The sequence below is a fragment of the Podarcis filfolensis genome, assembly GCF_964270895.1.
Source record: "Podarcis filfolensis genome assembly, chromosome: 1".
NCBI lineage: Eukaryota > Metazoa > Chordata > Lepidosauria > Squamata > Lacertidae > Podarcis > Podarcis filfolensis.
The window spans coordinates 10,113,470-10,131,474 of NC_139604.1; the positions used below are offsets into that span (position 1 = coordinate 10,113,470).

The 18,005-nt window shown below is 41.8% G+C and overlaps 1 protein-coding gene across 1 annotated transcript in view; it reads right to left on the bottom strand.

The window, feature by feature from the left end:
* The window catches only part of BMPR2 (bone morphogenetic protein receptor type 2), a 91,614-nt gene extending 81,842 nt beyond the window's left edge, over positions 1–9,772 (bottom strand). Inside the window, exons 1-2 of the mRNA XM_083627694.1 lie at positions 9,481–9,772; positions 8,365–9,103 (exon numbers count right to left, since the gene is read on the bottom strand). Coding sequence (XP_083483820.1) covers positions 8,365–8,440 — 76 coding nt within the window. The 5' untranslated portion in view covers positions 8,441–9,103; positions 9,481–9,772. The remainder of the gene's footprint in view (positions 1–8,364; positions 9,104–9,480) is intronic.
* Between the last annotated feature and the right edge of the window lie 8,233 nt (positions 9,773–18,005).

The window sequence follows — 18,005 nt, forward strand, 5'->3', positions numbered from 1 at the left end:
ATTCCGAACACTGCCTAAGATAACTTCACACTTGTTGGCCACATGAACCCACGCCTGTGTATGGACTCTATGGAGACAATGGGGGTAGGGAAAGGTTTGAGGTGCTTCTCCTCCAGCGGAATCACAAACATGTTTGAACACATAAAATGGCTGGATGCCTGGAAGACAAGAGGGGATGCATTCCAACAATCTCAAGCCCCACACAAAGGCCACTACACCAGAACCAAGAAACCATGGTAAATGGCTTTAAAAACCAGAACTTTATATTCTAACTTGTTTAGAAGTCATTAACATGGCTTTCCAATCTGAACATAACACGGAGTTATAGGAAACTGAAGACATTCTGGCTTGTTTCCCAGATCACACAAAAAGAAGAGCGAAACATCTATGTATGGTTACACAAGCCCTGTTCATATTTTGGCTTAAGATCTTTTAAATTATTATTTTCTTCCATTTATATTCCACCTATATTTTTTCATAGAACCTAAGGTAGTGCATATGTAGTTCCTAGAGAACCTCCCATTCAGGCCTGTACCCAAACCAAACTTGCTTAGCTTCACCAAAGTGGTAGCCTTCAAACCATATATGTCTTGATACATGCAAAGATATGATCACTGGAATATGGCCACGGACTCAACATCACTCCATGCAACCTGTCTTTATAGCTCCTTCTTGCCAGCTAGTGTTCAAAAATGGTCTTACGCATGTTTGACTGTCTCCAGTACTCCTTATCTGCAGTAACTGAAAGGATCAATTAGCTTTGTCTCAGGCCATTTTCCTTTTATGGGTAGAGGTGGGCTAAAGCAGAGGCATAGTGGGGTGTAGCCAGGGCAATTGCCCCAGGCGCATTTTGGGCAGGGGGCGCACTTCTCATGCCACCCTCCTCAAACCAGCCCTGTGTGCCTTTGTGAGAATGGGAGCTGATCAGGTCCCAGCCTTGCAAAGCCACTCAGGGAGGGCGGCATGAGAAGGAACCCAGCCTTGCAAAGGCATGGCTGTTGTGTCCATCTCACGTGCCCTCCTAGAGCAGCTTAGCGAGGAGTGTTACTGTACATGGTGGGGTGTGGAGGGCAAATGGAGCCCGCTGCACCAGGCTAGTCATTGCTTTGGTGGCAAGGACTGGGCTGGCACAGCGGACTCCGTTTGCCCACTACACCCCGCCATGGAAATATTCCTCGCAAAGCCACTTGGGGAGGGCACATCAGAAGGACCAACAGCCATGTGCCCTTCAATACTGGAATTAACGGGCACATAGCTGTTGCTTTCTTCTTATTCTGCCTTCCTCTAGTGCTCCAGTGGTGATGGCTGGCCAGGCGCAGTGGGCTCCTATACCATCTTTATTCTTTTCCCTCATCTACTTTCCACTTCCATTCAGTAAGTAAACAGACAATACAAGACCAGCCGCAATGGAGTGAGTCCAGCATAGAAACCAAGCAGGCTGCAAGACCATAAAAATGCAGGAGACTGCTGCAAAAAGATAGAGCTCTCCATCAGACCACTGGAAGCTAGTAAAATGTGTGGATTTCATTACAAGCCTGACATACACACACCTTTAATTTTGTTTTAAATATTTCAGGTACACACTTCCTTGGCCCACATTCATCTACTCCAGTGTGCTAGCAGAAGCCAGTCCAAGGCCGATGGGGCTTCCCCAAGTCTCTCTGCCCCCCAATCTGATCTACAGGATGAAGAAAACTCTCAACAGCATGTAGGGGGGAGGAGAGGAGGAATCATTCAGTCTGGCAAGCAGATATTCTTATGCTGATGGAATGAACAGAAGAGTATGATGTTGAATTCCTCCCATTGCTTTTTCTGCAATATATTCCACAATATAGGGAAAATGTAGAACTGAGCATACACTGTACACATTTTAAAAAAGATTAACAGCATATTCCCTGGTCAACACACAATCACTCACCATTCATATACAAAAATGTCACCACAGATAAGAATATTTATTTAGCAAAGAAAAAAAGAACCTTAAAAAGGAAGAACATTATATATACATATATGCAAACATTTTCAATCAATTTTGAAAACTATGTAAGCATCTCTATTATCAATATGAGTTAATATTTGTTTTGTTCTTGATGTTAAGCCACATTTACTCCCATTAACAAAGAAAGAACCAGGAAAAAGTGACATCAGGCTGAAGCAATGCATGAAGGGATGGCTGTATCCCACAGCAACAGAATTAAGTAACTGGAATCAGCAACAATAACCACAGAACATCACAAAACCAGTTGACCTATATTACAGCACTCTACACTGTCCCTGGGTGACCCCATTACATCTCACAGCTTTCAGAACCACCTGTACTTGACATCCAAAACTTTTTCCTTTCATCTAGTCTCTCATGTCCAAGTACCCCTTTGATTTTTTCACTTTGATGCTTTGTTGTCATTACAAACTCAATATGCCCATGAATGAGCTTATCTTTTCTCCTAAGCCCCCCTCTTCTTATCCATTGACATCATCCACCCCGTGGGAAAGGCACATAGTCATGATTTTTATCCTTCATCTGCTCATTCCTTCAACTACCACATTCAATCCATCACCAAATAGTAAGAATTTCCCCTTTCACAAAATTGCATGATTGATGGTCTATGAGGTTTCATAGGGTTTCAACTACCATGGAGGCAAAGAGAACCTTGCAGATGATGGCATCTTCACATATCTGATACATTCACGCCTTGTGTTCCACCACCCTCAGCAATCCAAAGGTCAGCCATTTCCCCACATAACTCTGCCCTTTCTCCCTTGCTGCCCCATTATACCTGGAACTGCATCCAGTAATGTTCTCTAATGCCACCTCTTACTTCCTTCATATTCCTCTATAAAACCCACATTCTCCATTAAGGCTTTCACTCAATCACCTAGTTCCAAACCTAGTGAGACAAAGTTACATGTAAGTTCAACATGCTCCCCTGCCACTCATCTCACTGAGGAAAAGTCAGTGGAGCAGGGATCCATCGTCTCATTATTTGCAAGTTATTATTTATACACTGTCATCCATGTACATGGCACTATACACAGTATAAAATTAGGAGAATAGTAATCTGAACAAACTCACCCACATTTCTCACAAGGTAAGGCAGTCATCTTTATTCACCCCAAGACAAGTCATTATTCAGTATATCATTTTTAATTCCCATTTTCACTGCATTACAATCAATATAAAAGATTCTCGTTCCTCCTCAATCATATTAATAGCAACTAAATTTAAAAGTGAAGAACTGAGGCTGAGAAACTGGAAGGCGTTTTAGTACAAGCAGGTAATGCGGAGAGATTTGTAACAAGTCCTAAAACTGTGTTGGTTTTCATATCAACATACAGCCATAAGACTTTTTTATGCTACATATGCTTAGTAAATTTCTGAAAAAATTAAACATTTTATTATTTGAAATAAGAGCAGACCAAAAAAGCAAACTGATAAACTGAGAATTCCCTGAGTAATAGAGGTTACAAAATGAAGTTGGACCATAATAATAATAATAATAATAATTTATTATTTATACCCCGCCCATCTGGCTGGGCCTCCCCAGCCACTCTGGGCGGCTTCCATAAAAACCAAAAATACAGTAAAATATCACACGTTAAAAACTTCCCTGAACAGGGCTGCCTTAAGATGTCTTCTGAATGTCAGGTAGTTGTTTATCGCTTTGACATCTGCTGGAAGGGCGTTCCACAGGGCGGGCGCCACTACCGAGAAGGCCCTCTGCCTGGTTCCCTGTAGCTTTACTTCTTGCAATAAGGGAAACGCCAGAAGGCCCTCGGCGCTGGACCTCAGCGTCCGGGCAGAATGATGGGGGTGGAGACGCTCCTTCAGGTATACTGGACCGAGGCCGTTTAGGGCTTTAAAGGTCCACCTACTTGACCTAACTTTTATTGTTTGTTTTTATATTGCTGTAAACCACGGATATATTTTCCTGATACAGCAGTATATAAATATTTTTATAAATAAAATAAATTATAACTAAATATACCTGCAAGAGAAGATTGCGGGGATTAGTACCCAAAAACATAGCTGTTGGTTGCCAAAAAAGAACCGTATCACCATACTTCCAGTTCTGCCACTTTCCCCCCATTAGATACCTAATTTGTGTGGTGTTTCAATTTAGACAGAAAATGTTCTTGGCTTAAAGGGGTATCAATCAACATTATCCTGTCTCTGGGAAATAATTCTAGTTTAAGTTTTTAATTCAGCCTAGTTAAGTGTATTATCTTCAATGACTTACTGAGACTGTCCACAAACTAGGAAACTACATACATCTAAATTTGGCCAGATTATACTAAAAAGTTTGTGATTGAAAATAATAACATTAGGATAGGTGGAATTATGCTCCAAGTCTAAAGAAAAGTATGTGAGAGCACATAATCACCAGATGAAATAATGTTTTTTAACTGTAATTGTTTTTAGAATGTTTTTATTTTTATCTTTATTTTAAATTGTGGATGTATTGACTGAACTGAGCTCTTTTGAGAGGAAGGATGGGCTATACGGTTTTAAAATAAAATAAATAAATAAATAATGGCGTTTCATTGTTAAAAATAAACAGATCATAGCCTGGTCAGAGCCTGAACTGGAGACTGCATAGGATAGTTGCTCTAGATTTTTCAAGGTAAAGTAAGATGTGTAAATACAAATACTTGGATCCATCTATGGAACCAAGCATTTCATAGATCACATTGGAAAACTTTATTTATTTGAGGCATTTATATCCTACAGTTCAGCTAGCAAGGCCCCAGAGCAACTTACATATCAATTAAAAAAACCCCAACATAATTCCTGTGTTCGGGCTTACAATGTTAAAATGCATGACACAAACAGAAAAAGAATGGGGAGGGAAGAGAAAAACAAGCAAGCTAAAAAATATTATTATAAATTTACAAAGTTCTTATAATAGCCAGCTCAGATAGAAATGGGCTGTTTACCCTTAAAAAAAAAAAAAGACCTTATCAAGTCCCTAAAAAATAGTCTGATAACTCAACCTTTCTTTAAGGGGTTTTATGGCAGCTGGAAGCTGTTGATCCTATGATTCCTCCTCTCACTGCGGCCCCTCCTTAAATCTACTCTGCAGTATGGAGACCCATCACAGCAGATTTGAGGGAATGGCATAGGAGGCTACAAGGGGTGGAGGGATTAGAAAAACTTGGCTTTCCTCCCCATTGAATGAGACAGCATTGAATGTCACCCAAAGTTATTCACAGACTTTCAGTTTTCTCCAAACTGGGTGAATGGGCAGTAAAATGGCAAATGCAAATCAACAGATGCAAATATAGAGAGATGCACACTGGGGTAAAAAAATATAATTTCACATAAACACTATTGGAATCTAAACTGGTGGTGACTGACCAGGAACAAGACCTTGGGGTCACAGTGGGCAGTTTGATGAAGATGTTGACTCAGTGTGTGATAGCTGTGAAATGGGAATTACATGATAGGTTAAAAAAATGGTAAAGGTAAAGGACCCCTGGACAGTTAAGTCCAGTCTAATTCAACTATGAGGTTGTGTTTTCAGGCCAAAGGAGCTGGCATTTGTCTGCAGACAGCTTTCCGGGTCATGTGGCCAGCATGACTAAACCACTTCTGATGCAACGGAAACACCAACATAGGAATCAATATATGATAGGAATCAATAGGGGTTGAAAATAAAACTGCCAGTATCATGATGCTGTGAGGTCTATGCTGTGACTATACTTGGAATGCTGTGCACAGTTCTGGTTGCCTTACTGCAAAAATGATACTGTAGAGCTAGAAAAAGTTCAGAAAAGAGCAAATAAAGTGATTAAGGGACTGGAGCAATTCCCCCACATAGAAAGGTTATAACATCTGCAACAGTTTAGTTTAGGAAAAATGGGAAGCAGGGGGACATAATGAATAAAACTATGTATGGTGTAGCAAATTGGACAGGGAGACACTTTTCTCCCTCTCATAATTTTAAAAACCAGGACCATTGAATGAAGCTGACTGCTGGAAGATGTAGGATGCACAAAAGAATGTCTTCAGACAGTGCATAGTTAAACCATGAAATTCACTCCCACAAGAGGAAGTGATAGCCCTACCTACTATATGTTCTACCTCCATTGTCAGAGGCAGTACGCTTCCAAATGCCAGGAATCACAAGTGGCAAGAGTGCTTTCGGGCTTCCCACAGGCATCTGGTTAGCCACCATAAGAACACAATGCTGGACCAGATGGGTCTTTGGACTGACTGAACAGGACTTTTATTATGTTTAAACTGATTTATCCTACAATGTATTCATAGATTTTGTGAAATACATTTAAAAGAATTTGGGAATTAGACTCATTTTATTGATTCAGTATAGGACTCCATTTGTTTTTATCCTTGTTAGATATTGTAGAGCTTTACCACTAATTAAATGTTGGGGTTTGTGAATGAGTGCACATCAGAAAGTTCTTGAGTGGTAATAGGATATAGCATATTCATAGAATATAAATCTGGACTCTAAAGACTAGTTAGTGAATTACTTTCTTCAGCAGAGCTGTTGAACCGTCTGACTTTTCTAGACATTACTGAATATGTAGGTGCCAGGGATTCTCCCATCATATGGAAAACGCTGGCTAGATTGCCCATAAGAACTTCCCCAGTCTATAATTAATACCAAGTTTACTCTCAGGTGAAAACTGAAGACAATTGCTATTCCTTTTAGCAAGCACAATAAATGTCTCAAATTTTGCCAAGAAATCATCCCATAGAAAAACCATGTATTTTTTGCAGACTTGATTGAATATGGAATAGTTTATTACACTTGTAAAGTTTAAACGTAGAAATATGGGTTTCAAATATAAATTCTACAGAGGAAACAGCTTATGAACTACCAATGACATGCATAGTGGACATTAATCTGAAGCACCAATGATTTAGCCCAAGGCCAGCCTGCTGCAATCAAATGTTCTATATCAATCATTTTAGTTCAATATCCCCCCACGGAAAGCCCTTTTAAAGACTTAAAATTAGTACTGCTGAAATCTTAAGCATGTATACCCAGAAATAAGCACTACCAAGCTCATTGAGATTTACTCCTAGGTACATCAACCAACATTTAAATCATGCTTGAAAAACAAATATGCAGTGCAATCCTACATGTAACTTGCCTAGAAGACTGAAAAACCCTTCACATTTAACCACTCCCTTTTTTAAACCAAATAGGATTAAGATAGATAGATAGATAGATAGATAGATATAGAAATTTAAAGGTTTTATCATCATTGGCTTCTTGTACCTGAGAGAATTGCTCTCTTAATCTTAATTCTAAAATTTTATTTGAAGGACCCAAATAATTTCACCTGTTCTTTTAATATAATTCTTTTGAAACACTCCTAAAGCAAATTTATTTGTCCACTTGAAAAAATTAGAGGAAAATGAAGTTAGTTTGGTATTTCAGCTGGTAACTGAGGGTAGGAAGACATACAGTACTTCTAGATTTCTGTCAGTGAAATTTTAGGCATATCTCTACTCAGAAGTAAGCGCCATTGAGTTAAATTGGAATTATTCCCAAGAAGCAGGTATAAAAACTGGGTTGCAGTTTAAAAACTGGCTGAAAATATGTACAAGGAATAAAAATTAAACATATAACATAAGCTCAACTCAGAGCTCTTTCATCCTTTATCACCCGAGAAGGTTTATGCCACTATCAAGCTTCCACACATGTCCAAAAGATGAATAATATATCCAATATGTTGTTTGCAGTGAGCAAAGCTCATAAAAACAAAATTGCTCAAGATAGTCAGAACACAAAATAATTCTGCATCAGTTTTTCTGCTTACATTCTGTACTTTTTTCTCTGCCAATACTGACAGATTGTGGGTTTTTTCAACCCAGACATACATTGTTTCACATAGTGTGAAACAATATGTATTACATACTTCAGTCAATGAAGAACCATTGACCACACTTATGGCTGTGAACAAAGATTTCATACACAGCAAGCCAACAGTTTCTGAAGTGCAGGAGGTGCGTTGGAAAAATATGAATGGTGACAAATATCATAATAAAATAAAATTTCATCCTAACTACTAGATTGTGCTAATCTGCCCCAACAAAATATAGGAAGATAAATAGATTCACTAGATCAGCGTCTGAAAACTGAAACCATTTCCAGGAGCATGATGCAGACATTTTAAAAAAATAAGCCTTAACAGTGGCCAGCCGCACCCCCTTCCCTGTAGGCAAAACAACGAGTGTGGATGCAATCTCTAGAACCAATTAAGTCAAATTATTGAAATGTACTCTGATTTATTCACATGGCCTTCACTGGCACCAAATTGGTTTAAATCCAGGTAATCCGGCTCAATTCGTTTGCAGATCATGCTGTACTGCTACACCCACTGGCTACTTACCAGCCGCAGTGCTGAGTAGTAAGGTGGCAGTGGAGAAAAGGAGCAATAGCAAAAGGTGCTGCAGCAAGGCGGTCATATTTGAAGAAATCCAGGAGGGTGGATGACGATGTGTAGAATAATTTTCTTTTAAAATGCCAGCAGGAGGAAATCTCCAGTCTCCAAAGAGTCTTAACCCTCTTGGTTTACAATCCAGTCTGAAAGGGCAAATGGCAGATGAGAGGAGCAGCCTGACCTCTTACTCCATTACACGGATCTGTCTTCATGTTTCAGGGCTCGCCTCCCAATCGACAGATGAGAGTTTTGGTTCTCAAGCGAACATACGTGTCCTTTCCCCCCAGCCGGCGGTCATCTTTCGCATACTATATATATATATATATATATATATATATATATATATAAACCAGGCTTACTTCCCACGCTTCTTCGCAATATCAAAGCACCGCACACGTTGCAAAGCAATCATATCCAAGAGGTGTGCAGAGGACGAAACAAAAAAAAGCCACGATTGTCACCTACAAGCAGCTTCCTCGATCCCCCCAAAGGCAGATACGGGCAGGCATTTAAAAGGCCAAGGTATGAGGAAACCAAACAAAAAAAACAACCCAAAAACCACCCGGATTTCTCTCTGCCGTCGTCTCTTTCCTGAAGTGTTATTTCCAGTCACTTGACGTTTAAAAACAACAAGGCGTCGTCGTCTTCGACGTGAGGGGTTTTAACGGCGTCTCTCCCCATGGCGAGTCTTTGGAAAAGAAGAAAGAGAGAGGGAAATCGTCAGGATCCGCTCCTTTAGCCTTACACGAAGGGGGGGAAATAATAATTGACGGCAGAAAGGGAAATATTCTTGGCGTTTCTCGGGAAAGGGCGCCAGTAATGAGGGTGTCCCCCCCCCGCCCCACCAGCAGCCCCGAAGGAAAGAGAGGCCTTCTTTCCTCAGCCCACCCCGACCCCCAATACTGGAAAAGGCTTCGAGGGGGTGAGGGGCGGCGGCGAAGGAGGGCGCCCCCTTTTCCTCCCCTCACTTCACAAAGGCTTCCCCCCTTCCTTCCCTCAGCGCCGGCCAAGCCCTCCTGCCGCCCTCCCCTCACACACACACACACACGGTCTCGCCTGCCCTGCCTTTGGGGGCGCCTCGCTCGTGCCTCGGCCCTCTGAGAGAAGCGCGTTTCTCACGCCACGGCGCGCCGCCTCCCAGTCGCCGGGCGGCTCGGGGCTCGGCTGGCAGCTGCTCGCTCTTTCCCCCCTCAGACCAGACACAAAGGGGAGTCGCTGCTCCAACTGCCAGTCTGAAGCGCCCGGCCCGCGGGCGCCACCGTGCCCCGCCCCGCCCCGCGCCTCATTGGCTGCGAGCCGACGCGACGTCGACGTCCCCCCCCTCCACCCCAACAAGCCCCTCTTTCTCTCGTTTCTCTCTCTCTCTCCCACCGAAGGTTCTGCTCCGCGCCCGGTTGGGAAGTGGCGGTCATAGAGAGGCGGCGCTCCTCCCGGCAGAGCGGCCCCCTGAGGGAGGGAGGTGAGAAGGTGTTGACGGAGGCCTTTCCGCGCCGCCATGTTGCGGAGGCTCGCCAGACGGGCGGCCCGGCGAGAGGGGGAGCTGATCGCGCCTCTTCCCTCTCTTTCTGGCCGCCGCTGTCGCTGTGGGAAGGCGCCTCCCGCGGCCCTTCGGCGCTCCGCCTGACGCCGCTCTCCCGGTGGACGCTCTCCCTCCCAGCTTTTTATATTTTATATTATTTTATTTTTTCAATAATTTTTTCATTAGATTTTCCACAGTGATAACACAAACCACAAAGCAAAATGATACACAAAAACAGAAAAAAGGGGGAACAATAAACAGATAAGCAATAACAACAAACTTAATTCTTCACAAATCCAACCTTTTAAACATCTTGGTTGACTTCCTCAAATCCCTCCCTTCTGAGTTTCCTTGTAATTAAAAGTAACAGTTGGGTTTAAACAAGATATCAAAGAAAATGGTTTCTGTGAAAAAGAATCGAGGTTTCAACAAGAAATATTAAATAACGATTTTAAAATTCTGTCAAAAATGTATAAACTACTGCTGGAGTGGCACTTGAAGGACAAGGAGGTAAAATCAGTGATGATTCATTGGGCAAAAGATCTAGGATATAATATTCAATTAAGTGAGTGGGTCAAATTATGGAAAGAAGGTTTGAGATTTACTGCATGTAATGCATTGAAAGAAAACGTGATGAAGATGATGTATAGATGGTACATCACACCAGTTAAGTTAGCAAAAATGTATAAAGTCAGCAATAAATGTTGGAAATGTAAAGAAAAAGAAGGATTATTTTATCATGTGGTGGGAATGTAAAAAGGTGAAATGCTTCTGGGAGATGATATATAATGAGTTGAAAAAAATGTTGAAATATACTTTTATTAAAAAGCCAGAAGCATTTCTTCTAGGTATTGTTGGAAATGATATAAAAAAGAAAGATTGTAAGTTGTTTTTATATGCAGTAACAGCAGCAAGAATATTATTGGCCTAAAAATGGAAGCAAGAAGAACTACCAACATTAGAAGAATGGAGGATGAAATTGATGGACTATGCAGAATTAGACAAGCTAACAGAAAGGATCCGAGACCGGCAGGACCAGAGGTTTACCGAAGACTGGACTAAATTTACTGAGTATTTGAAAAGTATTTGTGATGATCAAATTACGTTTGTAGGACTACAAGAAGTTCTGTGAGGAGTAATTTAAGAAATACTGTAAAAATGGAAAGGAAGAAATGATTTGTTAGAAAATGGAAAGGCAATATTAAGTTAAGAATTGCAGGAGAAATAATTAAGACGGAAGGCTATCAGAGATGCTGAAGGAAGTCCAAATAAGGATATATGTATAATAATTTGTGTGGTATGTCTTAAAATTTTTGTATGCTAAAATTAATAAAAAATATTTGTTGTTGTTGTTTAGTCGTTTAGTCGTGTCTGACTCCCTCGGGGCTCCCTCGGCCAATAAAGCGAGATGAGCGCCGCAACCCCAGAGTCAGCGACGACTGGACCTAATGGTCAGGGGTTCCTTTACCCTTCACCTTTATATATACGGTGCCTATATTCTGCATGTGCAAATGGCTTGAGATACTTATTAGGTACATAAATTACCATAGAGCATATATTCAACACCAAAAACAGCGACAATTTGTTGTTGACAAAGGACAGCTGGACATATAAATGGCCCCATTCCCTTCAGTAGCTTAGGGCCTCATCAAACCAAACTCCGACCCTGTTTGGAAGCATACCAGACCCTGCTTAGCTTTGCAAATGTGCTAGCAAGCTTTATACCCCACCATTGGGGGATGTTATTGGGTTGTTTTTATTTTGATTATATATGTATATTGTGGATTTTATGTTGATCTTTTATGTCAGCTGCCCCGAGACCTCCAGGTATAGGGCGGTATATAAATTCAATTAATAATAATAATAATCAGATCTTAATTACCGCCTTATTCCTGATGTACATCTTCACTCACCTGCTCTTCCCTAGAGGGGTGGGTGCCAAATTGCATACCGTAACAACATTTCTCCGATGAAAATAGGGACATCCCATTCCATAATAATGTTATTAGTTATATCCCACCCATCTGACTGGGTTGCCCAAGCCACTCTGGGAGTCTTCCAACATACATAAAAACATCATAAAACTTTTTTTTAAAAAACTTCCCTATACATGGCTGCCTCCAAATGTCTGCTAAAGGTTGTATAGTTACTAATCTCCTTGGCTCGAGGGTGTGTAGTTGCATAACTACATACCCTCCCAACATTTCTCTGATGAAAATAAGGGATGTCCTAAGGAAAAGTGAGACATGCTGGGATCAACTCAGAAACCAGGACGGCTTCTGCAAATCTGGGACTGTCCCTGGAAAATAGGGATACTTGGAGGATATCTTGAAAATATCCTGAGGTGGTGCTGAGTTAGTCTCATCCAGAGATACACCCCAAACCTCCCACAGAGTTATTTATACAAGGGAAAGAAGAGAATTCACTTGAGAAGATCAGCAGACGTTTTCCTAGGCTGCATAATTTTGTAGTGTGTGCTGCCCATTTTTAAAAAGCAAATTTTAGTTCTTGATCCATTCTCAGGCTTCAGAGCAATTTGTGGGAGTAAGAGGTTTTGAACACTAGTACAGACTTCTCAGTAAACGTCCATAGGATCAAGCTGTGTGTCTCCACAACTGTAAAATGTGTTAGTGTGCACAAACACACAAAACCTTCCTGGAAAGAAAAGAGCTAAATAATTACTGCCGCAGACAAGAGACCAAAAGACTTGTAATGTCACCCTGGGGTTTTCTTCCTTCTGATCACATTAGCGAATGACGGTAGCTGGGCAAAGTTCTCCCGGTGCTGAGGTTTCAGCCCATGGCAAGGCAGTTGTGAGAACATGATGTACATAGTATTCAGTCTAGGTTGGTTTTTGGCACATGGCTGTAAGTGGAAACGTTGAAACAAGAGCAAGTGTGAGCCAAATTCAGCTCGTGCCAATGGTGTCTACAAAACTGTGGGCAGAAAGTAGTATGGGATCTGATGGTAGATCGCAGGGTGATTTACAGTATATTAGCAATAATGCCTGACTCCTAGTTGTTTAACAACAGAATGGGTTTTGTTACCAGAAAATAATTTCCAAACCTAACTTAGGGACAGATGAAATGAAGAAAGCTAACAGAGTGGGCTTTCATGTGAAAATACTGTGAGCTCAGTTCTGTTCCGATGCTTAAAAACAAATTTCTAGGTCTGAATATGCTCAAGAGACACCATTAAAGTCATTTGTAAACCCAGCATAAACAATACAATGTATTCTTACTGTTTCAACTTTGTATTTTCTTCTTCTTTTTGTTCACCACTACAATATGCATAAATGGTGGGGGGTTATAAATTATTTAAATAAATGAATGAATTATTATTATATAATTCACCCAGCTCTGGTTGTTAGATCTTGCACCCAGCTCTGGTTGTTGCACCCAGCTCTGGTTGTTAGATCTTGAGGTTCTTGTAAAAACAAAACAAAAAACAACCAAGTACAGTGGTACCTCGGGTTACAGACGCTTCAGGTTACAGACTCCGCTAACCCAGAAATAGTACCTCTTAAAGTTCTTAACCTGAAGCACTATTTCTGGGTTAGCGGAGTCTGTAACCTGAAGCGTATGTAACCCGAGGTACCACTGTACTGTTTCAACTAATCTTAATATTAACATTCTCATGCTCAAAATGAGGGTAAACACCACCGTAGGTTAGATAGTTGTGACTTTACATATACATGCCCTTTGAAATAATACTTGTGTGTCTTTGATGTATCTTATCATATCTGCTCACTAATATCAATTGCTTGCTCTGCATCTATCACCTGCTATCTTATTTACCCTATCTAGTCATCCTTGGGACATTTTCAAAACCAGATTTTCCTTATCCCTGCTTTTCTTTGAGCTTCATTCTTCATCTTTTCCTCAGCAGGGTGGGTTCCTCTATGCTTTTAACCCCTTAAAAGTGGTTTCAGGAAGTTAAAAATCTGAAGAAAAAGTTGAAGATAAAAGTGTCTGTAATAGAGATTGCTGAAACTACAGTTTCAATTTGCACTCCTAAATGGAATGCCATAAAATTAGCAATCCTGTATGGACTCACCTGGGAATAAATACCATTGAACTGGACACAATGTGAAGGCGAGGAGCTATCTCAAGACATCATTCTGCATATAAAAGCATGTTTAGACTTACTGAGGTTGTTAAGCAAGCAGATGAAAGTCAATGCAGAAATTCATTCAGGATAGCCATCTGTGGTCCCTTGGTGACACATTCCAGAGTGACATTGAAGTTGCCTAACTACTTTATTCCTTGCAAGATCTTTCTCCCCCACTCCCCTTAGCGTTTTCTTAAGCAAGGAATCTACACATTGTTAAGCAATTCCATTACAATTGTTCACCCACAATTCTGAATTTCTCAAAGAATACGCACCTATCTCACCAGTCCTGATTAATCTTACTAAAAGCAACTTTGAACAGCTAGAGCGTTATCTACTCAGCAGATAGTAGACACTCGCCTGCATAACACAACCTCCAATTTAGATTAAACAATGGATTTTGATTACTCAGTAGAGTTTGACAGAAAATTCCATTAAAGCCTTCCAACCAGCGAAATCCAGAAACCTCTGGCACTGGACATTAAAGCCAAGAGAGTGATAAAATAAACTCAGGGCCATAAACCTACCTTTCCCATTTGGCTGTCTCTCTGCTTTTCATCCAACTGAACCCTAACTATTGTACCTATACCATACATTTCAAGCAAACTACAATTCCCAGGGGGACGCAGGTGCGCTGTGGGTTAAAACACAGAGCCCAGGGCTTGCCGATCAGAAGGTCAGCGGTTCGAATCCCCGCGACGGGGTGAGCTCCCGTTGCTTGGTCCCTGCTCCTGCCAACCTAGCAGTTCAAAAGCACATCAGAGTGCAAGTAGATAAATAGGTATCACTCCAGCGAGAAGGTAAACGGTGTTTCCGTGCGCTGCTCTGGTTCGCCAGAAGCGGCTTAGTCATGCTGGCCACATGACTTGGAAGCTGTACGCCGGCTCCCTCGGCCAATAAAGCAAGATGAGCGCTGCAACCCCAGAGTCGGTCACGACTGGACCTAATGGTCAGGGGTCCCTTTCCCTTTCCCTTTACAATTCCCAGGATTCTTTGTGAGAAGCCGTGACTCTCCAAGTGGTATAAGAGCCATGGCATCCTGGGAATGGTAGTTTGTTTAGAGAACTGAGAATGGTCTAGAGACCCATCATGGATCTGGTGCTTTCTGACCCTGCCATGGTGCAAAAAGCGTTTAATAATAATAATAATAATTTATTTATACCCTGCCCTCCCCAGCCAAGGCCGGGCTCAGAGCGGCTTACAAGCAATAATAAAAACAAGTTGAATGATTACAACTTAAAAACAAAATTAAAATACAACATTAAAATATTACAGCATTAAAATAAAATGTAGCCTCAACGCAGGAGGAGAAGGAAAGAAAAAAAAGAAAGAGAGGGAGGGAGGGAATCAAATTGGCTCCAAGCCAAAGGCCAGGCGGAACAACTCTGTCTTACAGGCCCTGCGGAAAGAAATCAGATCATGCAGGGCCCTGGTCTCATGAGGCAGAGCGTTGCACCAGGCTGGAGCCAGAGTTGAAAAGGCCCTGGCTCTGGTTGAAGCCAATCTAACTTCCTTAGGGCCCGGGACCACTAGGGTGTTGCTATTTATGGACCTTGAAGCTCTCCGTGGGGCATACCGGGAGAGGCGGTCCCGTAGGTATGAGGATCCTAGGCCGTGAAGGGCTTTAAAGGTCAAAAGCAGCACCTTAAATCTGACCCTGTACTCCACCGGGAGCCAGTGCAGCTGGAAAAGCACTGGGTGAATATGCTCCCATGGCAGAGACCCCGTGAGGAGCCTCGCTGCAGCATTCTGCACCCGCTGGAGTTTCTGGAACAGCTTCAAGGGCAGCCCCGCGTAGAGCGAATTACAGTAGTCAAGCCTGGAGATGACCGTCGCATGGATCACTGTGGCCAGGTTGGGGCGGGAAAGGTAAGGGACCAACTGCTTGATGCGGCGAAGGTGGAAAAATGTCGCCTTGGCTGTTGCTTTAACTTGCACCTCCATGGAAAGGGAGGCGTCAAGGATTACACCCAAACTCTTAACGGAAGGCAATGGCACTAATTGGGCCCCCGCAAGAGAAGGGAGTCAAGAGGTCAACAGCTAAGTTACCAGGTCCATGTTCAGCTCCTTAGCATCCAACTGACTCACTCAGTTCCTGCCCCGACTCCAGCTTGCACACTAGGTTCTGGACATAGGGGAATTGTACAGATTTGAGGATACGACTGCCTGTCCCTTTTCTGTTCATCCGATTTAATAAGCATGGCCTTTTGCAAAACATGTTTCAGATCAATGCTCACTGCGGCCAGTTAAGATGCCATGAGGCTCTTTGAGACCACCACTGAAGGTCTCCCTTTTAGGACGTACCGTATGTTTAGTATTGCTCTGTCAGCTCACCTGCTCGAAACTGTCAGGCAAATACTACGAACTTCACACATACGTGATTATCGTGCATTGTTAGGGAATTTCAGAGGGAAAGCATTAGATGTGGTTTTTATATACAGTGGTACCTCGGGTTAAGTACTTAATTCGTTCCGGAGGTCCGTACTTAACCTGAAACTGTTCTTAACCTGAAGCACCACTTTAGCTAATGGGGCCTCCTGCCGCTGCCGCGCCGCTGGAGCACAATTTCTGTTCTCATCCTGAAGCAAAGTTCTTAACCTGAAGCACTATTTCTGGGTTAACGGAGTCTGTAACCTGAAGCGTATGTAACCCGAGGTACCACTGTATTTTAAAACATATTTCATTGATTTGACTTAAACAGAATTGCATAACAATAACAATAAATAAAACTTTCTCTTCTCCCAGAGTGTGAATTTGCGTCTAAGTAGAACATTGCTTCTGTGCAGCTTTTTAAAGTTTTCACAAGCATCAAAAAAGTAATTAACTGAAAGTGTCATTCCACAATGTTCTATGTGTTCTTGATGGGTGAACGTCGTGTTCAATGGATTGCACATATTGACTATAGTCAAACCATGTTGCATAGCTTATTTTTTATAATTTTAAATCTTTGTGGTGGTGTTTAATTGTGTGTGAGTGTTATCTATCTATCTATCATCTATCATCATCTAGCTAATCTATCTCTATACATGCATGCATACATACATACATACATACATACATACACACACCTCATCGTGTATTCTTGTTGCTCGTACCAGAACCTTTTGGGTAGCAGAAAGATTGTGGCCACAATTTAAGAGTAAAATAAAAATAAAAATGAATGCATCATTGCATATTAGGGCTTGGCAAAGGAAAGCTTTTGCAGTTCAGCTGAAATGGTCATTTTCACCAAATTAATATGGCTGTAACGTGGAAATGAGAACTGTCAGGAGTTGCTGAAGAGGTGGGTTTCTTTGGTGACACATTGCAACACTCTCCAAATAAAAGGGCAATTGTTTCTGTCTGGTAGTGAGTTCCTTTGGGGGCTTTATCATTTCATCATTAATGCAGAAACACTTTCATCTGACCTTCAGCAATGCACATTAAAGAAAAAGCAAAATATCTTCAGCATTCTACCTAAACAACCCTCAATGTCTTTGGCACCAAGTCAGTGCCATACATGGTTTAGTTATCTATTGTAGTCTTGCATTTCTGTCCCCAATAGAAATACATGTCATCTTGCATTATAACCTGTGGGAGAATGACAGACTAAGCCTCTTGGCTTGCTCACCATAATGTGAGAAAATTTCCCTCTAGCAGTATGCATTTGTCAGTAGTGGTATCATTTGGTTATTCAATAAGTTCCAACGACCTTATCAAAAACAAACTTGCCATTGAATCAGGTTAAAATTAACTTTCTCTCTCTTGGGGAAAATTTGGCTGGCCTGTCATTGTCTCATTTATCCTTAAAGGTAAAGGTAAAGGGACCCCTGACCATTAGGTCCAGTTGTGGCGGCGCTCATCTCGCTTTATTGGCCGAGGGAGCTGGCGTACAGCTTCCGGGTCATGTGGCCAGGATGACTAAGCCGCTTCTGGCAAACCAGAGCAGCGCACGGAAATGCCGTTTACCTTCCCACCGGAG